This window comes from Cataglyphis hispanica, chromosome 4, assembly GCF_021464435.1.
Source record: "Cataglyphis hispanica isolate Lineage 1 chromosome 4, ULB_Chis1_1.0, whole genome shotgun sequence".
Taxonomy (NCBI): domain Eukaryota; kingdom Metazoa; phylum Arthropoda; class Insecta; order Hymenoptera; family Formicidae; genus Cataglyphis; species Cataglyphis hispanica.
Window position 1 is genome coordinate 338,776 of NC_065957.1, and position 24,193 is coordinate 362,968.

At 31.8% G+C, this 24,193-nt stretch overlaps 1 protein-coding gene across 10 annotated transcripts; it reads left to right on the top strand.

Annotated features, from left to right (window-relative positions):
- The first annotated feature begins 310 nt into the window (after positions 1-310).
- On the top strand, positions 311-23,545 carry LOC126849062 (uncharacterized). Of its 10 annotated transcripts, XM_050590554.1 has the most exons (18): positions 311-609; positions 1,375-1,665; positions 4,840-5,028; positions 5,119-5,629; positions 5,716-5,949; positions 6,036-6,332; positions 6,541-6,672; positions 7,103-7,851; positions 8,042-8,231; positions 9,113-9,421; positions 10,378-10,414; positions 11,558-11,700; positions 16,033-16,362; positions 16,961-16,966; positions 17,068-17,502; positions 17,663-18,136; positions 18,222-18,482; positions 22,918-23,545. In XM_050590554.1, the coding sequence occupies exons 1-17, from the start codon at positions 344-346 to the stop codon at positions 18,291-18,293; spliced, it is 4,665 nt and encodes a 1,554-aa protein (XP_050446511.1). In that variant the 5' UTR covers positions 311-343; the 3' UTR covers positions 18,294-18,482; positions 22,918-23,545. The 10 variants fall into 10 exon arrangements, with proteins under 10 accessions (XP_050446511.1, XP_050446506.1, XP_050446503.1 ...); XM_050590549.1 differs by lacking the exons at positions 311-609; positions 1,375-1,665; positions 16,033-16,362; positions 16,961-16,966; positions 22,918-23,545 and adding exons at positions 4,633-4,749; positions 18,819-20,603; XM_050590546.1 differs by lacking the exons at positions 311-609; positions 1,375-1,665; positions 16,033-16,362; positions 16,961-16,966 and adding an exon at positions 4,634-4,749 and having other exon boundaries at positions 8,036-8,231.
- Positions 23,546-24,193: the final 648 nt, after the last annotated feature.

Sequence of the window (24,193 nt, forward strand, 5' to 3'; positions counted from 1 at the left end):
ACCTTTATTAATCGATCATAAATTAATGAGATATTCGCGTATCACGCAAGCTATCACTTCAAAAAAATATCACTTAGTTTCGAAAGAAAAAAGAAACTTGCGCGCGTATTATTTCGCGTGAGACTCGTGCAGATTAAAGAAGAAACTCATATAAAGATACGCGAGATACGCGAGACGTTGAAAGAAAGAGAACTGTCGTGCAGCTGAAAATTCCTTAAAATACACTGCATTACACGACAGCGTAATATTGCGTGACAGAAGATTGGCGTCTAACATTGCTAATTCATCTCTATGCCCGTTGTAGAATGGACATCCTGCTGCGAGACATGAACGCGCCGTGGCGATGACAAGCCTGATCTTGGAGAACGCTGACTTGAACCGACTCTTTCCGAAATGCCGGCCTAGGGGCGGCCCACCCCCGGGGGCCTCCACGCAGAGCAGCCAGCAGCAGCCGCATGACAGCCCCTGCCAGACGGAGGCCGCCGCTATCACCACCGTCACGACCGCCGCGACCACCGCAACAGCCGCCGTCACCATCGCCTCCACGTCGACGAGCGTCTCCGCGATATCGGACGACATGATCGACCTCGAGCGCGACATCTCCGACAGGCAAGTTAAACCCATTTACCGGGCGAAGCGCAGGACGATCCCGTTCATTCGGCATCTCCCGGAAGAACTGCAAGGATAAACGACATCCCTTCCCCCTCTCGATGATTTAGATTCTGTATTCGGACGTTTCCGATACGCACAGCCGTATCTGAATTTGGTCTCCATCTATTTTAAGGATTTTATTAATGGAGGTAGAAAGTTTAATAATTATCGTGAAATAATTATTGTACATATTAACTAGTTTTCAGCGGTGGTTCGTTAATACTTTTTAATGAATTTTTATAATGAGTGACATTATTGCAGATGTAAAGGATGCGTTTGTAAAAGTTTTATTTCTACTCATTTCTCTATTATTCTGCTTATAATATAGCATGCGGTGTAATGCTGGGTAACTAATTACTTAATTGAGGAGATGGAACAAACGTGCGGAATGAAGATAAAAAGCTGTACATTGTGAGCAAAATGTGAAAGAATAATTAAATTTGGCGAATGTATGTTGGTTTTTTGAGAGTAAAATTCACATAAAATTCTCGTTAATAAAATTATATTCGGGTAATTTTTCAAAAGATAAAATTGCGTTACACCCGTGCTCCGTCACATTTCTTAATTATGACGACAATATCAATCACACCAATTTTCATCACACAAGAAATAGTCCAAGAATCTCTTTTTTTCTTTTGAATAATTATTATTATTTTTGATAAAAATTATATCTCTTTTAACACGCTTTCCGACTGTGTTAAAAGTGCCAAGTTACGTTCGTAGGTATAGGAAACGAGCGAATGGCAGAAAAAAATCAGGTTCGCTGTCCCGTAGGACGGCGAGCGTGGTGCCCGGTTTCACGGTCGAGGGCCAGCTGCCGCACGCCACGAAGCCGCTTTCGTCGAGCTCGTCCTCGGCGTCGGGACGCAGCGAGGACGCGCCGCAATACGGGAGTCTGCCGGGTAGCGATCATCAGGGACAATCGCAGCAGGATGACAGCGGACCGGAGGAGAGTCCCGTGTACATCCTCACCTCGGCAAAGGGAGGCCCCAGCTATAAACTCCGGGATTCAAGGTAATGGATTGCTCCGTGAAAATTCAATTAGCTTTATAAGAGAGTACCGATTCGTCAATTTATTCATTTATTCAACAAAAAAGGTACTTTATATACGAATATACCAATCCATTTTGATAGATCTGAGATAAATTAAAATGTTACTGTAGAAAGTGATTTTAAATATTTTTCCAAGATTTTTATTATTGGAAAATTTTTCACGATTAAAATTTTATTTTTTTATTAATTAAGAATTATAATAATAGTAATAGTCACTTAAATTGTGTATTTAAGATTTTCTTGAAAATCAGTTTCATGTTTTTTATGAGATTTTAAATAATATTGATAATGAAAAAGCAACAATATATTTTTATAATTTCTACAATTATAGTACGTCATTATGCTTATGAAAATGGTAAAATACAAGATTGAGTTAATTATGTTTTGCGTTATTATGTATATACTCTCAAAATATGTTTACTAATGCAGTAACAATTAATACATAAAAATAATTATTTTAATTTTTTATTAAGAAAATCTTTTTTTAATGCGTAAAAAAGTTGTTAATTTTGTTTAATTTTAATTTTAGAACAAAATGCAAAATTAGTATTTGTAATTAATTAGTATATAATTAGTATTTGTAGTAATTAATTAGTATTTGTAATTAATTAATTTTTCTTGAAAACTTTCTTTTTACAAAATTTAGATAACGTAAAAAATATAAAAAATATACGAAGTAATATTATATGCTTATATGAATAATTGTATTTATGAAATATATGTAATTAATTAAAAGATACTGGCTTAAATTTGAAATAAATCACGATTTAAATATATATATATATATATATATATATATATATATGTAAAACAGAAATGATTTAAAATGGAGATTAAAATTAAAATTAATTAAAGGGTGCAAGTTACAGAAAGAATGTTAAATCGAATGGCTAAATTGCATAAAAATCGATAACAGGCTGTAAAGTCAAGATATACAAACGTCTGTGTAAATGCAAATATTATGTTTCTGTGCATCTCTACTAGCAGCATTAAATTCGAGCGGATTGCGCGTTTATATGACGGAACACTCGTCGACGATGAAAGTCCATTTCTGTGACGTCTGGCTCTTTATGTACCTATACGACGTTACACGTGGACACGAGCGTCCAGTTTTCATAGCCGATACAGCTCCACAGGTTTCACAACCTGACACAGTTGTCCGTGTACATTCAACGGGGCGTTAATTTCAAGCTTAATACACGGGAGAGGAAATGTCACTCAAATATCAGCTTCTCTCTCTACCTCTCGCTGCCGTTAATATGTCGCACGAGTTATCCGATGTGTAGCAAACAAGTCAATATGCTCGCAGCAGTAGTCCGTAAATATTTTTCCCTTCTTTGCGCACGTGAAAGATTTCCCTCGAAAACGTCTTTGTCGTCGGTGATAATAATCGCGCGACTCCTCGCGTGATTTCAAATGTCACACGTGCACCTCTTAGGGCCTCTTATTCGCGATTTAAGAGCGACAAAACTCTCACATTTATTTTTATAAGTGGCAATATAATAAATTTTTTCTCAAATTTTATTCCTCCGTAAAACAAAGTTGTTATGAAACGAAGGTAATTTAACTGCGTTTTATCATGCAAAAAAATTTTTTTAAATTAAATTTGCGAGTTCTAAGGCGTTGTACTCTCATCGCTTCAAGTAAAGATATCTTTTTAAAAATAACATGAATCAACATTGTAATTTCTGATATTCGAGCTATCATTATATTAATCATTAATCGATTGACGATTATCGACATATCAATAGATAAATGTGTGAGATATATAGATATCTACCGTTTATTTTTAGCTATTCGACACTCGATCCAGATTTACTCAAGTGCAATCGGTATCGAAGTGTGGATGCTCTTTACCTTTGAATTCGATAATTTCGATGTCCGATTAAAAAAAAATTTACAACAAAATAAGTTTTTATTTTTTTATACTTTTGAAGTATCCAAAGTAACGATTGACTATTTTTACATCTGAACTTGTAGTTGAGTTATATTTTACGCACAGCCTGTGTAGGGCTGCCTTAGTAGAATTAGAGATTTTATATTTCCATCTCACATATCTTAAATTTATTATCTGAAACGGAGGAAGAAGCTATTGAATTTCAATGCGACATTGCATCGTGTTCGATTTTGATTTTACAAATTGACAAGATAAAATCGAAAATGAGTGAAGCGTTTAATGATTCCAGTAGATCCTGGCCTCTGTCAAAATGAAAAGTATATTTTGGGATGGCATGAATACAATAATTCAATAATACAAAAATTCTCACTGTCAGGCAAATGAAAAAAATAACGTGATATGGATTGGAAAGCTAAGGTTTTGAAGTTTTTTCGCGATAAGTTCCGGGTTTCTCGTGCCTTCAAAGATGATGGAAGCGCGTCGAGATGGGCACCGCGGGAATTTACGGGCTTAAAAGTCGCGCCGGATTTTCTCGCGGATATACGTCGTCGTCATGACTCTGTGACTTGCCTGATGAATATTTTTCAATAAAGCATTCCAGGTTCAATCCAGGACTCAAACATCGATGAATCGTATGAAGCGCGTAAGGATGAGGTTGTTTTCGTCGTCGACGGATGTATTAAAGGCGAACGGTGTGTAAATTTATTATGGGGCACCGTCGATTTTGGGGGTTAACTCGCCTGTCACGCGCGATTTTATTCGTGCTATCTTTTCTCGTGATAAGACGGAATTTATTTTCATTGGGAATGTGATACGCTGTGCAAACATCAGCTTCGCTGAATTTCTTCGAGATTTATAACTCTCGTCAAGATTTATAACTTGCTGTATCACGAAGTTTTAGTTCTACCAATCAGACGTCAATATGAATTTATGTAAAATGTTTTTTATACAGAGTGTATATGAATAATAAGCTAACTGCTTCGAAAACGATTAGATAAACTTTAGCATACATTATTGCAATTTTGAAGAGCTAAAATTTTTTTCAATCTCTTTGTTTTGTGTTCATTTTCAAAATAAATGATTCCTATAAGAGTGTGTTATTAAACTTACGTATGAATGTTACAGAATAACATATGTATTAAATTCATGTAAGATGAGGTTCTAAGGAACAGTGTGTAATTCTTAAGAATCACAGAAATTATTGCAAACATATGTAATAATTCTTGCATTTTCCACAGAATTATAGAAATTGCTGGTGGTCGAGAAGTATTCTCACAGAGCCGAGGAAAGGTAGCAGCTAGAAAATCAAGATTTCTGGCTGCGTCAAATTCTATAAATAACGAGGACATTCAAACTGATAATAAACTGTCTGTTAAAAAGAATAACAAGTCCCCTAGTACACAGACCATATGGGAATTACGAAGCCGGTAATTAAATTTCTATCAATAAAGAAAACTCCTTAAAAGTTTTCTACATTACTCTATACAACAGTATTATTAATTATTATAAATTTTCAGATGCGGTGAAAGCAGAAAGCAACGTGCAAATCGAGAAGTGACAGAGACTGTATTTGCCTCTGAGGTACACTCTGTGCGACGCAACCCCACAAAATCCATTCTGGATTACGACTCACCTAAGAGCAACCGTAGCAATCGTATAATTAATTACGATACGATTTTGAATAGCAATAATGTAGAATATACCATACCAAAGAGTATTACCGATCTGGACTATGGATTACCAAAGAGTTGCATAGATTATCAATCAAATCACAATACACCTGCGAGAAGTATGGCAATAGTTAGCGACGGTGAAGTTGTGGTTTTCGACGATATCGATGATAACTGGCAAGGGCTACGATTAGATTTGGCGTCGAGCAATACGAACCAAATTACGGCAGCGAATGTGGATTTGGAGACGGACGATTCTCAAAGAGGTCGTATTGCACCGGAACCACCGAGTTCCAGTGTTGGGAGTACTCCTAGTCCTACGACAGCATATCACCGCAATACTTCAGAATTTTTCAAAGTAATAATGCGCGATATAAATGCATATATCATAATATTGTATAATTAAAAGATTTTCACAAATCTTTTGTGTTTCAACTTTTGTAGGTTGTTACACCAGCGAGTGATTGCGAGGCAGATTCCCCGTCTCCGGAACGTAATCATAAAGTTGCGAGAGTCATTGGTGAATTACCAATTGCTCAATATTCTGGCAGCCCGAGACGTTATGGAGTTCGCGAAAATACACAGCTTCCTAGTTTATTATCGTCGCCTTCAATGTACATGACACCAAGACCTGGTTTTCCGCAGAGAGTATTACCAACAACACCAAATCATAATGAGGTAAAAGATACATATTATTTGCGGAATATTGTATATAGAATTAGATGGACAGTCTAATTTTGTTGATTTTTTTCTCATGTCCTAAGAAGGAAGATACTTCTGGAGAAATCGTTATAGACAAGACTGTGATAGAAAATACTAGTATCGAAGATCAGCCTATCAATCCTTCAACTCCATCACCAAAGGCAGAAGAGGAAGAGGAGGATTCTTTAAAGCCATCGACTTTGCCTGTTGATAATATAAGCAGTCTCGTCACATCAGGAGGTAGTACTTTCGACTATCTGTACGAATTTTCAGAAACGCGAAAAGTATTGGAAGAATTCTTCAAATGCCCGGCGCCCACGAAAGAAAAGGAGAACAATATAGAATCTTTTCCTTTTCAAGTAAGTTTTTGTTGAAACAACAATTGTTAAATCTTTATTTATAAATATTAAATTTTTCTGTTAAGAAGATAAGGAAAAGATATAATCAAGAATTTCTATCAAATAATTTATAATTAAAAAATAAATATATCAAAATGCACACAATTTTTCAATATATAAATTTATAAGTTACAAATAATTAATAAAATTATTTTTTGTTGCACACAAGGATCTTGATTATGAATTACGAAGACAAGGAGGAAGTGCATATGTTGGTCAGCGATTAGCTAGTGGTCCACCAGTAACGGAAGAGGTTATGGTACACGAATCTCCTAAGAAGCAACGTGCAGAATTTCAAAATGTAAGCATAAAAATAAAGTAAGAAGTATTACCTTAAGGATTTTGTCTTTTTTCCTTTGTTTAATATTTATTAATTTTGGTTTCTCTCATGTCATGTTAGTTTCACATCATTATGATGTTTATTCATATATTAGAAACTTGTGCAATAAACAAGAAATACAAAATAATGTTAACAACTTTACAACTTTAAAATAACAATAAATACAATACAAATATTGTTAATAACTTTAAAATGTCTACAGATACTCCAAAATTCTCCAATACTTGGGTTTCTTCTAGTAGTTTAATTCTAAATATAAATCTGTATTTATATATAGGTTTTTGTACACATGTGATCGCTTGTGAGAGAAGCTTTATTAAATATTTGAAATACGAATCATGCTATGGAGTAAACATTTTCAGCAGAATTTTTTCTTTGCTTTTTTTTTTAGACAGGTGAACACGAAAACAATTTTCTAGACCTCTCGGTAGGTACAGGTAGCAGTGAAGATCTTGGAGAGACCGAGGTCGGTTTACAAGTAGGACATTCACGTAATTTCACGCTGAGTCCCGAGACAACAGACTGCGACAGCAATTGTGGAGATTTGGATAGCGAAGTGTCCCTCATGATGATGGATAATGAATTAATGCCAGCAAGTGGCCTTCTCGGATCGGTCGGCGATTTGGGGAATAATTCGGATTCCTTGAGAATATACACTAGTATGCCAGTATTAGAAGACGGTTTGTCTAGCGGTCATGCGAGCGACACCGATAACAATAATCCTACTGTGATGCTAATGAAACGACAAATAAACGAAATAGAAAAAGAGATTATACAAAGAACTCGTAACGATATGTTAGGCACAAACGAGAATGATTCCGGGAAAGATGTTGGTCTCAATGTAACAAAGGATATTTTACACACGTTAAAGACTACATCGTCTCCCGATCTATTTATCGCAAAGAAAGAGAATTCATACGATACGAACGAGTTGCAGCTCGATGGATTAGATCCATTGGGTACGCCACCGCCACCGGCGCCTCAGGGACGGCAAAGTGTAACCTTGGAAGTAAATTGTGGCGAGGTAGAAGCGGCCATCAAAGACATCAGGATGGCATTACAAAGGACTAAAACTCTCCCTGTGAAATCTCCGTCCGAAGATCCACCGGAACCGAGCGTCAGTCCGATATGGATACCAAGGTATCTTATGTTTTGTTTTATATAAGGATAAGGGTATTCCAATTGTGTTGTCCAATCTGTGATATTTCGCTTTGATACCTTGCTTGATTGAATAAAGATGTTCCTTGTATGATATTAAATACGTACGTTTGGGATACCCTTTGGGATATCTCATTGTTTTGCACGTTAAACGCATCTAACTAAGATGCAGTATAATGGACGGCAGGCGGAGAATCTGCATGGAAAACAATAGTGAAGAATCCGATGCGCGTCGCATAGGCGACGAAGCCGATGTGGAGATCGAGGAGTGTCCGGACGAGGAAGAGGCAGATACTGATCTTGAAACAGATCGATTACTTGGACAACAGAGGACGGATGATCAAGGATTTTATGATGACAAGGTAAACACGTAATATATATTCGACTATGCGCAATCTCATTTTATTGGGTATCACTTTTATTAATTATTGTTATATCAATGGATTTCTCTTTTCTTTTAATGTTCAGGAATTCAGGGATCTAAAGCAAATCGAAAAATGGGATACTTTTTAATATTATATAAAAATTTTTTTTAAACGAATAGAAAAATAGTTTTTTTTGTTAAAAAATATATTATTATATATATATATATATATATATATATATATATATATATATATAAAATAATATATTTTTAACAGAAAAACTATTTTTCTATTCGTATACATATATATATATATATATATATATATATATATATATATGTATGTATGTATGTATGTATGTATGTATGTATGTATGTATGTATGTATGTATATATAGGTATATAGGTATATGTATATTTATATGTATGTACACATATATATACATATTTAATACAAATATATATTTTTCACTATGCAGATGCGCACAATTACTTAAAATGCATTATTGTTCTTTTTCTTCTGCTTTACTATCTTTAGTAATTTTTTACTTTAATTTTTTTATTAATATAAAAATATTTTTTAATAAAAAAGAAATATTTATTTAGTTTTTTAAACTAAATTTTACGCGATGTTAAAAAGTATTCTATTTTTTTATTTGCTAGATTTTATAACCCTTTAATTAAATAACAAAATTACAACTCATTTTATAACAATATATATATGCGTACACTGTAACTTTTCCTACTAGGTAATGTCGAGGTGATGGCGATGCGTTTAAATTTAGGCGAAAAGGGATACGAATAATGCGCATTTTCCGTATATTCTGTGCAATTTGATTGGTATTGGTGTTCAATTAATATCGTCTTGGTGTTACACAGGGGTGGAGGAAGCCTAAGACTAGGACAATGTTACCGCCAATGAATGCGAAAGTCGCTACACCAAAGCAAACCCCTCCCAAAACCTTGAGTGTGGCCCCAATAGAAACGCTAGCGCCTTCCGAGCCCATACCCTCAACGTCTACCTCGATCTCCCCACCTCCCGTAGTGTCTGTTATACAATCATCGTCTTCTAACGAGTGCGAAGTAACCACTCCCGCGCAACCTACGTCGAGTCCGCAGAAGACCCCAGTCAAAAACTCTCCCTCATCCCCTCAGAGCCTCAAGGAATCCAACAACAAGGTGAAAAAGGTGCCCTTTCAAATGCTACCACGGAATATTTGTTCTTAGAGATTGTAGATATCTATATCTCTCTAAGTGCTCTTTGTGATGAAATATTGGTGCATGACAGTGTACTATTTTTTTTGTTGCTAAATGAAATACATTCTAATCAGCTTAAATATATAATTTATGTCACATATTAATCTCATTTTAAATAAAATTTTCAATATGATAATACTTAGGTACAATTGATAGTTACTAAGATATTATTGATAATATAGTTAATATATACATTTTAACAAAAATAATTTTTTACACAATAATAAAAATATTAAATGTATTTAATAGTACTTGATAAATAATTGATAAAAATGTTTAAGCTGATTTTTTTAATAAAAAAAGAGGGTATTTTTTTGTTATCCAATTACTTCTCCTTTTCTTCACAGCTTCTGCTTATTATGCTACTTTTAATTTGCAACAGAAATAGCTTTAATCGTGTGTTTATAGAAATAGTGCATATTGGATAATTTTTTCTTGACAAATCATGCAATTGTAATGAAACACTATTATATAATTCTTTCCTGTGCTTTGCAGAACAAAATAATTCTTATAATTCATTTATAAAAACGGAAAAGAAGGAAAAGTCAGTAATATTTAGCTCATTATATTATTATTCCTAATACTATTAATGATGCTTTTTTACTTTACAGTTTTTTATCGTTTTATTTATTATAAATAAGAACATGTTAACATATTATGTTTATTGGCTTTTTTTATATAACAATTATTGCATGTTAGCATATTGTATATACATATATTCTATTGTTTAAATGATTACACATATATATATATATATATATATATATATATATATATATATATATATATATATACATTATATATCTACGAAATTTGTCACTATACCTATCTATAAGTCTTATCTGTGCTATCATGCAAATTGCATTCCGTTTTGTTTTGTTTTTCAGGATAAAGAAGGAAAGAAGAAAAGCAGAAACAAGGAAGGTACTGTCACATTTTTGTTAATACAATTTTTTTCCCAATACTTCGTACGTAACGATTTTCTCCAATTACGGATATTAATAATTATACTAATATAATATTTCTTTCTACTGCTTGCATGGATGTTATAATGGCATCTTCCTCTAATCACTCTTATATGGTAAGTATTTTCTTTTTATATCTGTATATATTCTTTTTCATTAAAAAAAAAATTAAAATATTTAATTATTATTATTACTATTAATAAACTTTTTTTTATTTAATTCATTATTAACATTTTTAATTTTTGTATGTAGTATGTATATCACACTCTTAACATTATTATTATATTTCTTGCTCTAATTCAAGATTTATCTATCCATATCTAATAATATTCCGTTTGCATGATATATGTTTTTCGAGACTATCTTTATGTACATAAACACCATTTATAAATCTTGCTCGGAAACTTGAGAAGTATGTTCAAATGAGATAATTACATTCTTTTGTGTTTCTTGATAAGATCGGCAGCTATAACGTGATAAACACTATTCGAGAGTTTTACTATTGAGGATTCAGAAGTTATAATCTTTTTTATGCTTGGCCTCTTTTCATCTAAAGCGTCTTAGGTGAAGAGGCTGGGCGAAAAAGTATACAATTTTCGAATCTTACTCATATAAGTGTTTATAATTTTTTACGGAACGTAATGTTCAATGAATATTAAGTGATTGTGCATCAAGTGTATATTTGTCGCGCTTACATACAATCGTAAAATAAATTCATCTTTTAATGCGCAATATATATTTTTCTATGAATGATATAATAAAAGTGAATACTAAATAGGATAAAATAAAAGTGTGCGTGAATATAATAAAAGTGGAAAACAGTTTCTTTCGTCAAGATAATCAAATTGAAAGAAGATCGGAAAGAATTGGAAGATTATAAAATTAAACTTTATAATTTCATGCGCTGCAAAATATGCGAAAACCCTAATGATAACTATAGATTCGAATATGCAAGGATCAAAGACTCTGATATTGGACACTGCATCTAAGTCCTCTGTTAAATTACCTCAATGTTCTTCTAAGCGCTTAATTACCTTTGGCACAATAAATTGCGAGAGAAAAGGGAAAAATACTAAATGGTATGTTTCTGTGCCGCTTTCAGATTTATTGAACGATCCGTCAGTATTGATCGAAGGTGTCCTATTCCGTGCGAGGTATTTGGGATCCACGCAACTGGTATGCGAGGGTCAACCGACGAAGTCGACTCGAATGTGTCAAGCAGAGGAAGCCGTTTCCAGAATAAAGGTACATATGCGAAAACGCATTTTTTTCTATTTTTTTATTTGTTACGTTATCTCAAACGTTTCTCCTCTTGTGAATTTATATTATACAGGATATCTCATATAGATAGACACTACTGTATTCTTTGTAAAAAAATGAACATCTATTTTAGAAACGTATCAATTTTGAAATATTTTGTTTTTCAATATATCAATATTGTGTTTTATTATAAAAATATAAATATTAGACTTAGTTATAATAGAATTACAGAAACTTTTACACGAAGAATCATATGAAACAGTAAATGCACTGTATTGGCATATTAAAAGATGGGTATACCGAAAACATTTCCGAAAATTATAAAGAAAAAAGATGCTTATGTTACAAGGACTTTACTTTATATAAACTGCCCTGTATAGCTCACATTTAGGAGAAATGTGTATACAGGGTAAGTCACTAAAAATTGCCTTCTAAAATATCTTCATAAATATATTGATAACATATTCATAACATATTCTTGTAGATTATCTCGAGAGCTTTCCAAACCACTATAATGAAGTATTTTTTCATCAAGTATTTTTCCAGTTATTTTACATCTTATTCTGACATATTTCGATTAAAATATAAAATATCTCGTAAAATATTTAGTTTCTGATAATCTTACCGTAATATTTTTATCTACAGAATGATAAGATAAATCAATTGGTATAAAAAAAATAATTGTTTTTAAGAAAAAATATGTAATTATTTACAATATATTTTTTTTAAACTATTGTTTTTTTACAATTGATTCATCTCAAATTTCGTGTATAAAAGTATTACGGTAAAATTATCGAAAAATAAATATTACAAGATTTTTTATATTTTATGTTAAAATAAGATATAAAATAACTTAAAAAATATTTAATAAAAAATATTTTATTATAGTGTTTCGAAAAGCTCACGAGATAAGCTACAAGAATATGTTATGAAAAATGAGGGTTTCTATTTAAAAAAAATAGAGGTGACCTTTAAAACTTTTTGATGCTTTCCCCAAAAAACTAAAATCACAAAAATGTAGCCTTTTGGAAGTAATTCAACTTTTGTCTAAAATCAATATTGATGAAGATATTTTAAAAAATAATTTCTAGTGATTTACCCTCCATATAGTATATACACCTATAATTATAAACAAATGTGTATATAATAACATAATATTCATAATATCTCGTCTGCAAATAGAGTATATATATATAAAAACACTTGTTTCTTCTAACGATATGCGAAACATTGAAAAAACAAAAACAAAAACAAAGATCATCGATGTACACAGTATGAGTTATTAATTATGATATATAAATCACTTAAAAGTTATACATATATATTATTTTCCTAGAATGTTTGTTCTAAAGAGCAGACTAACTACTAATTAAGTCAGCATCGAGCGATATATCTGATAGATAATGCATCCACGTAAATGATAGCAAATGATATGTTGTGTTTTGTTTAGATCAGTAGCATTCAGTTTGAAAGATGCATTATATAGTTTCAAATACAGATGCGTTAGAATTTATATATCAATTAGAAATGTTCCAATTGTTATTTTTTTTGACGCGACGTCTGTCAAAACAAAAAAGTCATGTGCATTAGAAAATCTCTTAGAGAACGTAAAATTGTTTCTTCAGGGACTATTAGAATTAAACTACAAATAAAATAATAATAATAACCATGATAAAATTAGCAGCATGCTCTGAATGCTTTATACTATTTTAATTTGCTACTTAATTTGTAGTGACCAACAGTGCAATATTCTCATCTGCAATATAATATGTATTTCAGTGTTAAGATTCTTAACTTTTTGAGGACTTTTAAGATTGCAATATTTCTTGATGCGCAATCGTGAATTAAAAAATTATAGCTAGAAAATATTATGATAGTTTAAGAAATGTTTTAAGGAATTTACGCACATCAAATTAGCGTATCTTCGCCAAATATTTCAGTGTCATTGTATACTTTCAGATCCTTAATTTACCTCAAATGGTTAAAATGCTGGAATCTTAGTGATTAGTTAAACCTGAGAGTTTTCTGTAGGAAAGAGTACATACTGTCCGTTAAGTCGCGTCGTTCGTACTTCAATTTCGTAGACGAAAAGATATGCGCATTTCAGCGTTTTACTGTTAGACAATTATCGAGATACTCTCCTAGAAGATAATACCTATCATATTTATATAATATCTACTGCATTTTCCAGTATTGCATATTTTTATTGATAACAAGCTCTGCGATATATCTTTTTTTTAACTACACTTAATCTTTATGATTTTTATAATTTATGATAGAACAATCTTCCAAGGAAACTGTCAATATTAAGCTAATGAAACAGTAAATTCTTTCCTCCTACTCTTAGGTTCTGTTCATAAGCAAACATCAGCATTTAGATATATATCACAAGATATATATTATACTTAATTTTCTTTATATTATACTTAATTTTATGCGATGATCATGAGCTGCCATCGCTCTTAAAAAGTTTCTCCTTTTAGAAGAATCTGAATGCTGATTTCGATTAATGATACAATTAATCTAAATATAACTGTGAACTGGCCGTTGTGCAAAAAGGCCTGAATGTTTCAGTGTAGCGCCCCCCTTCCTCACATCACCACCACCACCACCACCACCACCACCACCACCACCTGACCACCGAACACTGTCATCTTCTCAGTGTAACTTTGATGTGATTTCTGTGTGTCAATCTTTCTCTTTGCGAATATATATATATATATATATATATATATATATATATATATATATATATATATGCGCTATCCGCTTGCTACATCCGCTTTCCTGTAAATTCTTGATCGATATTTCACGCACAAGAAATCCGTGAAAAATATTGGTCTACTCAATAATTACATATTTTTGTTTTATCTCAGATTTAAGATAAATCGTTGTGACACATCAGTAAAGAGGAAAGAAACTGGGAATGTAAAAATTGAAATGTAACTGGCAAAATTTGAGCAAAGTTGGGAAAGAAAATATCGAATTTCGAATTTTGAAAAGACATGACATACGATAACACAATGACCTTATTTTAGTATGACAGTATTCTATAAGATTAACTTTACGCTTATTTATATTTATTCGTTTAATCAGATTTTACAATATGTGATTAATGATTTTACAATAGGTGATTAAAGATTTTACTATGATATCTTATCATAGCATGATGAAATCTTATATAGTTGAGTAGACCAGAATGGAAATGTTTTTTTAATTTCTATCGTAAAAATATTTTAATTACATGCTAAGCAGAAATTAAGATATCCGAAAATGATGTCTTTGTAATTGAGCACGCTCTCGCAAAAGTAATTTCTGACTCTTTTGAAACGTTTGAGTAATTGTGAGAGCAGAAATTGTGTTCAATTAATTTTTTTTGATAGTACATGCATGATAATTTATTATTAATTGCAAGATTGCTAAGCTGGCCTCCATTATATACAATAGTATAATAATAAAAGGACATGCAAAGATTGAAGAGTTTATATGAAAAATTTAATTCCTGATGATTAATATTACCGAATCATATTTCGATAAAGCTTTCTAAAATAAATCATATTATTAGCTTATGTGCCTATTTGTAGCCAGTACTGGCAGAGGAACTTTTTTTATGCTTGTATTCAGCTCTCTGCATTCGCTTTTGAAAAAGCATACTTTTTTAATCGAAATTAATTATTGTCGCCGAAAATGATAATTCTATATTTCTATCTTGCTTATATCTCCTTGATTTTTCGAAACGGCATAATTGGCGCTAATTGAAGAAACTAGATTAGTTTTTTTATGATAAGGAAATCTAGACTTTGAGTTCTGAGTTGCTAGATAAACATCTGAAGATTGTGAAGAAGTGTAGTCAATTCTGTATAATTATATATATATTATATATTAAGCTATTTTATACGTTTTATTTAATTGCGATTGTCGCGTATGCTTGTTCAATTTTATTGTTAATTGTAACATACGCTTGCACGTTGCACAGCTTCTAGATACCGTTCTAGATGATACGCTTGTTCGAGAGCGAGATGAATGCATAATGAAGATCGCAAAAGTGTATGTACACGCCATCGAGCTCTGCTGCATTTATATGTATATGTGAATGACTTGACTCTGTATGTACAGATAGAGGACATAGAAGCATGAGTCACTGTGCATATGAAAAAACTAAAAAAAAAAAAAGAAAAAAAAACAAGCCGTACGTTAACAACACGAGAAATCATGAACATATTGGCTTTTTGCCTCTCGTTTTGTCGGTGGTGCGTGGCAAGGTGTGACTAGCAGAGCCTTTGTTTGTTTGTTTGTTTGGCGCGTACATAACGGAAGGATGATGGGCCGATGCAGGCAACGCTCTTAAACTATGGGGGGCAGCATGGGTATGGTCGCTGCAGCATTGCCTCGCAAGGAAGCCTAGAGGAAGACGAATGCGACTCGAGCGAAGAACTTATAGGGAGCGCTTCTGGTGGGGGCCAGTCCGAGTCGCACGCGCTTGGGGCCCATCAGCCGAAACTGGCCCCGATCAGTGGCTGCTTGGGGCCCACAACCGTTTTCAGACTACAATTTCTCGGGTCGGTGGAGGTGGAAGAGGAAGGGGGACGTAAACGGCGTAAGCGCCTTAAGAACCACATGGTGGAAGAGGCTGTGACAAAGATAAAGGTCCGCCCTCATTGCCCTTCATGTCCCAAGATAATCATCCCTCGTTGTAATGTCTGTGACCGACTGTCCTTTGACTCTTGAAAGAACAGTCGTTCGACCTTCACCCGCATTTTATTCCCCTATTGATTTATAATCCGACATTGGTCATCAAGTTTTATCGGCCGTTTCGTCTCTTAACTTCAATTTTATTTCATTTTGACCAAAATTCAACAATTTCCCATATAATCGCACTTTTCAGTTACTTAAGACTCACATTATCTGCGTATTACACACAATGCACATATTCTTTATAAATCATAGCGACCAAATCTCTTGCAAGTTAGATGTTGCGCCAAAGTTAGAGGGATTGTGTAATCGTTTACCTCCATTTCTCTCTCTTTCTTTCTCTCAAACTCTCAGGTTTGTGATAGCGTCGTTAATGATTATGCCTGTACGGTTCACACTACAATGCACTATTTACTTACCTTATTAGGCAATTAAGCGCGCTGCGTGTATGTGTTTACAATACATTATATATAATAATATTGTACTCGCACATACAATTTATTTATAATTAATTATTTTCTACTCTGTTACACATGCTGCTTCCTTTTGATAGGCATTGGTACGTATATTCTCGTGTGTGAAAATGTATATGTGATATAAGTATTTAGATATGATTAATTTAAGATATTTTTATAAATAATGTTGTGATATTATTTTCAGGCACCGGACGGTGACACTCAGCCAAGTACGGAAGTAGATCTCTTTATATCGACGGAAAAGATTATGGTTCTTAATACTGATTTGAAAGAGATCATGATGGATCATGCGTTGCGCACTATTTCATACATCGCGGATATCGGTGATCTGGTGGTGCTAATGGCGCGACGACGCTTTGTGCCGCACGAAATGGAAGAAGTACCGAAAATTAATCGTACTCCGAAGATGATCTGTCACGTTTTTGAAAGTGAGGAAGCTCAATTTATAGCACAAAGTATCGGACAAGCGTTTCAAGTAGCTTATATGGAGTTCCTAAAGGCGAATGGGATAGAAGACCATAGTTTCGTTAAGGAAATGGATTATCAAGAAGTGCTCAATTCGCAAGAGATATTCGGCGATGAGTTGCAAATGTTTGCAAAGAAAGAGATGCAAAAAGAGGTAATTTTCAAATTCTTTCACTCTTTTATTAACCTGATTAGGAAATTTTTTTAACGACTTAAAATCGAGGACGCATTTTGATTATTTTGTCCTAATTTATCTTATTAAATTATTAATAAAAATTTTATTATGGCGAAATTAATATATTTTCTACTTACAGGTAGTAGTACCAAAAGCGAAGGGAGAGATCCTCGGTGTTGTAATCGTTGAATCTGGATGGGGCTCGATGCTGCCAACCGTAGTTATAGCAAATCTGGCGCCGGCCGGTGCCGCTGCTCGTTGCGGACAGCTTAATATTGGCGATCAGATAATAGCGATTAATGGTGTATCATTGGTCGGCTTACCTTTGTCCACGTGTCAGACTTATATAAAAAACTCGAAGAATCAAACGGTCGTCAAACTGACTGTTGTACCGTGTGCACCGGTCGTCGAAGTGAAAATCAAGAGACCTGACACCAAGTATCAGTTAGGATTTAGTGTACAGAACGGAGTGATATGTAGTCTATTGAGAGGCGGTATTGCCGAAAGGGGTGGAGTTCGGGTCGGTCATAGGATAATTGAGATCAATAATCAGAGCGTTGTCGCTGTACCGCATGAAAAGATTGTTAATCTTTTGGCTACATCAGTGGGAGAGGTACGTATAAGATGGCTGTATGTTGTATGTTTCTTGTTTGACAAAAGAAGAATATCACGAATCGAAATATTTTGTTCTTTTCTAGATTTTGATGAAAACGATGCCCACGTCGATGTTTAGACTATTAACCGGCCAGGAATCACCGGTGTACATATAAAAGCGTTCAGTTGCCTGGCTGATGCGTAGTGAACAGACAATACATCCGCCATCCACTACCGTACACTATATCCGCTCTACTATCTTTACTGTACAGATTATTCTACGCAGTCTATGCTTTGTGTTTCGATTCTTATTGGGACAATTCAATACATTCACCAGCTCCTGCTTAGTAAACAAGATTACATAGGTACGTCGCAAAAATGTTATTAAATATTTACTCAAGCATAATTTATATAATTATTGTAAGATATATATATATATATATATATATATATATATATATATATATATATATTATATGTATATAACATATATATACATATAATACTAATTAATGAGATTCTCTATAATATAAATATGTTTTTCTGTGATTTAGAGCGAGAGATATCTTTTTCAATATTTCTTATATACATAATATCGGCATTTATTACATGTCTAAATAATATATATAAAAATTACAACAAAATCGTCATAATTTTGACTTGTTCACGAGTGAATAAGCAATAAAATATTTTTCTTTTAGATTTTTAGTATACAACATACTCTGTATTACAGAGAATCGCATTATTAGCGCCAAGGAAGATGATAGGTAATGCAAACGATGCAGTTGCACATGATTATAAATAGCACAAAGCTCTTTACCAACAGCTGGAGCAGAGCTGGAACTGTATATTACGTAGTTTAATGACATAGTAATATTTATAAAAAGAATCTCCTTCTTTATCTCTTGTGTTGGAGATACTTTAAGAGCTGAAGCGTTTTATTTAATCTTTTTTATCTTCAAAACGCCGGCGAATACTTGCGGCTTGGTGCCCAGCAATGTTAATTTGTACTAAAATTATTATCTATTAGTAATATCTAATAGTAAACTTGGGATGCGTAAATCTCGTGATAAATAATAATATAGTAATTATATAGAAGAGCGCTTTAAACAAGATTTTTTTAACGAGTAATTTGTTTTACAAGATATCAAGTGATTTATGCATTATATCGAAAAAGAGAAAAAGATGATTTGCTAGAAGATCTTGTATGCCTACATACTGCTTGATCGACTATTCTATAATACTTGGCTGTATCGAAAATGAAACTATAATGTGCACACTCACTACGTAATATTATTTTTCTCTATTTGAAAATTCTTTGATTTGTATAATAATCCTCAACTGATTGCCGTCCACGAGAAACTGGACAAATTAAAAAAAAAAAAAATTTATTTTTTGCTGAATATTGCTATGAGCTTACGTACAGTTCCTTAATAAACGTATATAATTACGTTTTGTTACACATTTTTTTAGGAAAAATATGATCTTTTTGTTTTTCGCGAATGTAGTAAATTACAAGCTTGTAAAAAATTATCTTGTAAGTTGCATTGATCATTCATTTCTTCGAGCATACATTGATAAATATTGAGAAATGGCTGTGTATTTAAGAATCTAGATTTTATAGATATAAGATAGATTTCACTCGATTTAGATACTTTAGGGTAGAGATTTCTAAACTTTTAAATCTTGTATTTTCTTTTCTTTTCTTTTTTTTTTATCTATTGCTCTTTTTGATATTTTAGAAATTCTTGTATTAATCTTATTTGCTTTGAAAATTCAATATCTTCATTAAATTTTTGACTTAAAGTTTGTTGACTTTTTAATTTAATTTAACGGAATATAAATTATTTAAATGAAAGATTATAATAAAATTTTTTTCTTATATCCTATCAAATATCTTAACATTTTTCGAAATTTCCTCATATTAGTGTGATGCGCGTTCCAATTTATGAAATGATAATTTCAAGTAATCTTATTTTGCAGATTTTTGCAAAAAATTGATGAAATAAACTAATGAAAACAATTAAGAAACATATTACCATTAATAAACTTTCGATTATTGTTAATGTAATTCAATTTTCAGTGCGATCATGGCGCAGAGAGCTATGCGTTTGCTCTCTGTGCCGAATTGAAGGGCTCGGGTTCAAATCCAGCCAGAGTCAGAAACATCGAATGTTCGATAATTCGCGATCGCTTCTCGGAGTACCTTGCCTAAAACCTCTCAAATCTTAGATCGTTTGGATGCGGCGTAGATCCCATATATTTACGAAATACCATAAAAAGGCGCACACCGCAGACATAAGTGGATCGCGAACACTCGAATTGAATACCGCAAAGAAGTTTCAGTTTTGCAGAATAATATTTCTTTCAATTCATTTATTTTTCGCAGTAATCTGCAAAAAGGCGCAATTCATAAAAATAGTTAAAGTAATTTAAAAAAAAGCTTATATATACATACATATATATATATATATATATATATATATATATATATATATATATATATATATATAGAGATATGCATTTTATTCATATCAGCTTGCAACAAGTCTTCACTTTAACATGTATAATACTTATATGTAAAATATGTAAATTATACTGAATTTAATAGGCTTCTCTCATAGGCATACAAAGTGAATTCTAGCTCTACTCCTGACTTTGTCAATGGAAAATTTCTTCTAAAATATACAGACTGATGACTTCTATGTATAACCCAATAAGGTCATTCATTCCAAAACAACGCGCAATTCTCGCTAGAGAAAGAAAACGCGTTCTCTTCTGTATAAATACTATATTCCACAATAATCTAAGTTTTATCTATTTTTGCTGAAAATTTCTCACCTTTGAACTATTCTGCTTCAAATATCAAGAAGTGTGCAATGATACAAATTTTGATTCCTGATGTCTGATAAAATTTCAATGCCAAAGTACATTAAGTAGTAAAGCGAAACGGGGCAGCAAAGCATGCGTAATTTTTGATAAAAATTATTCAGATTTTGTCTGTGAATATGTGTGTGCGACTACTTGAAAATGGCATACTCTGATTTGCAAGGAAATCAAGCTTGTGTATTGTCTTCACTTCTGATATCATTCAGATATATAAAGTGTTTGAAGAATAGAATTCAGAACTTGGTAGTTCAAAGCGGACGTGCACTTATTTGTAAAAAAAAAAAACTAATTTTTTAACATAGATAAAAAAATTGACTTTTTGAAGGAATAGATCGTTTGTATTGAAAACTGTATTATAACTTTGTATCAAACTTGAAAATTGTTTGCATCTTCTGAAGATAAAAATAATTTTCAGTTTCGATAGTAATTTTTCGATTCATGTATTGATTAGACATATTTTCATTAATGAGTGCTTTATATTCTCTGAGCTCTGAATTCTTCATCATTAAACATGCTGTATAAGTCATAGAATTTATGTGTTCACATAGTGTCATAATATGTATTATAAAGAAAAAAAGCCATACTTGTCTAAACACAAAAAACGCTAATATTCTAATAAATAAATTAGTGTTTAATTTTTTGGAAGATCAAGAACATGTTATGAACATTTTTTCACTTAATATACATACATACATACATACATATATATATATATATATATATATATATATATATATATATATATATATCAGATATGAGTTGTTTGTATTATTTAAATTTAAGTCAGATCTCTTCGATTATACTGATATATCTTCAGAGAGCTCTAATTTGCCATAGACATACGCAATATTTCGTACGGAATGATTCACCTGTAGGAACACACTGATAAGAAAACATGTATATAACATCTTTTTTTCGTTGTTTATAAGATTTGATGTATAAGATATGTAAAAGAAAGAAAAAAAGCAAATTATAATGCAGATCAGTGCAAATTCATTGCGTGTGGAAAGCCTCGAGAGGATAGTTACGTGAGAAATGTCTCATGAAATATACGTATGTATAAATATATATGGTAATTCTCGATTACTTGATTGAAGAGGATATAGTGAAGCATATTATACGATATTGCATATCATGAGAAACCGATATATCATTGTGAGCTAGAAGATCTTCATTCTTTATCGGCAAATATTTAAATGAATATGCAAAAAATCCTTTATCCTTTGCCGAAAAATCACCAGAGTATCTAGAATAAATCATGATCATATATATGTTAGAATAATGAATTTTGGCATAGAAATTTTAACCATATATTCAATGAGAACAGAAAAGTATGATTATAATATATGGGATCAAACACAAGATGTTGTATATTGGGTGGCTGAAACTTATCTAGTCATTATGCTAAGAATAAGATGAATATATATGTGTATATATATATATATATATATATATATATATATATATATATATATAAATTATATATATATATATATATATATATATATATATATATAAATATAAGAAAGTGTGTGTGTATGTATATATACACACACACACACACACACACATAATAAGTTAATACTCAGCCATCGCAAGCCACTCTGACTGTATGAATGTGTCTAGCCACATTTTAATAATAATATCCACAACTTATGTGTTGTCAATCTGGTCGTACCTACTCATTACCTGTCTGTTTTTAAAAATGAAATATATTATTAAATTATAATAGTTTTTTCATTGTTCTAAATGTTAAGTATCTCTTACTTTGATACTTTAAGGGTATGCAAATTATTAAAGTGTGGCTTATATCAAAGTATTTATTAAGCATAAAATTTTAGGCTTGTTTAATATTATTTGTTGATATACTCTCTATTCATCTGAATTTTTTCCAATCTTTTTCTTTTCTAGCTTTTCTACAGTTATTGATGAATTATGTATGAACGACTGTAAGGAGAGAAAATGTATAGTAAACTCTTGTTCTCTCTTTAAATTTAAAGAAGCATATAAGTACAGTTGTTAAATAAGAAAGTTTCGCCGTGCAATTATTTCCAAGTATTATACGATATTTGTACGATCACACTCGTTCTTTAACAAAGGCGAATAATGTCTGATTTATGGTATATATTTGTTGACAACAAAGTATGTGTGTTTTATATATATCATTAAGCCTTATAAAATAAATAATGATCGTGCAGAATCAGTACGAATGACAGATACAAATTTGCCAGTCAGAATCGTTATGAACTAATTGAAACCAAGCCATTTTCTCATAACAAATAAAAATAATTATATCTTACACACACACACACACACACACACACACATATATATATATATATATATATATATATAAATAAATATATATAGAGCTTGCGCTGTAGCTTCACCAGTCATGAAAAATGCTACAAGATATCATGACTGTCTTTATCAATGTTTGTGAGTGTATAATAAGTTATAAATTATAAGTGAGCTATTGAATGTGTATATGGTATATGCTAGTCCATTAAGATACAATAAAATGTAATTTTGAATTCAAGTTTAAGTAGTTATGTACATATTTATATCTCGGATTTCTCACAAAATGATATGTCGATGAAAACGATATAGCATTTCCTCTGTTTTTTTTTATCTTTTTAAAAATTTTATTTCTTCAAAATATTAATCCGCATGACATAAAGCAGTGAGATATATATATACGTTATGAAGCGTTCATAAAAGCAATCTAAAATTAATCTAAAATCTAAACTATTAATATCATGAAAAGAAGAAGTATTCTCGATGAAAGTTGCTTCTTTTTTTATAAAATGTCGTAATGACCTTTTTTTTGTCGTTTCATAATATTCAGTTAACGTTGATATTCTTATCAAAAGTTTATCAAGATTTTCTTAATATTTTATTATCAGTTTTTTAATTACTAGCTCAGCAATATAGAGGCTTATTGAAAATAAAATTTTATTTCTAATCAATGACGATGTATATTAAAATATTTCCATAAAACAATGATGTAAGTAAACAAGTAAAGAGTACTGATGTGTTCGCGAGATAGAGATGTAGTTAATTAATGCTGAATATAATAATGAAATGTACATTAGAAAATGAACATTGATACATTACATTAAAATTTTTCTTTCTCGAATCTTGATTATTATTTTATGCGTTAATTATGCCATATCAGCTTTTGAAA

Coding starts and splice junctions, on each gene's coding strand:
- LOC126849062 (XM_050590554.1), top strand. CDS start 344: ATGACAAGCCTGATCTTGGAGAACGCTGACTTGAACCGACTCTTTCCG. Junction 5,029..5,118: donor ATATGGGAATTACGAAGCCG/GTAATTAAATTT, acceptor ATAAATTTTCAG/ATGCGGTGAAAGCAGAAAGC. Junction 6,333..6,540: donor TAGAATCTTTTCCTTTTCAA/GTAAGTTTTTGT, acceptor GTTGCACACAAG/GATCTTGATTATGAATTACG.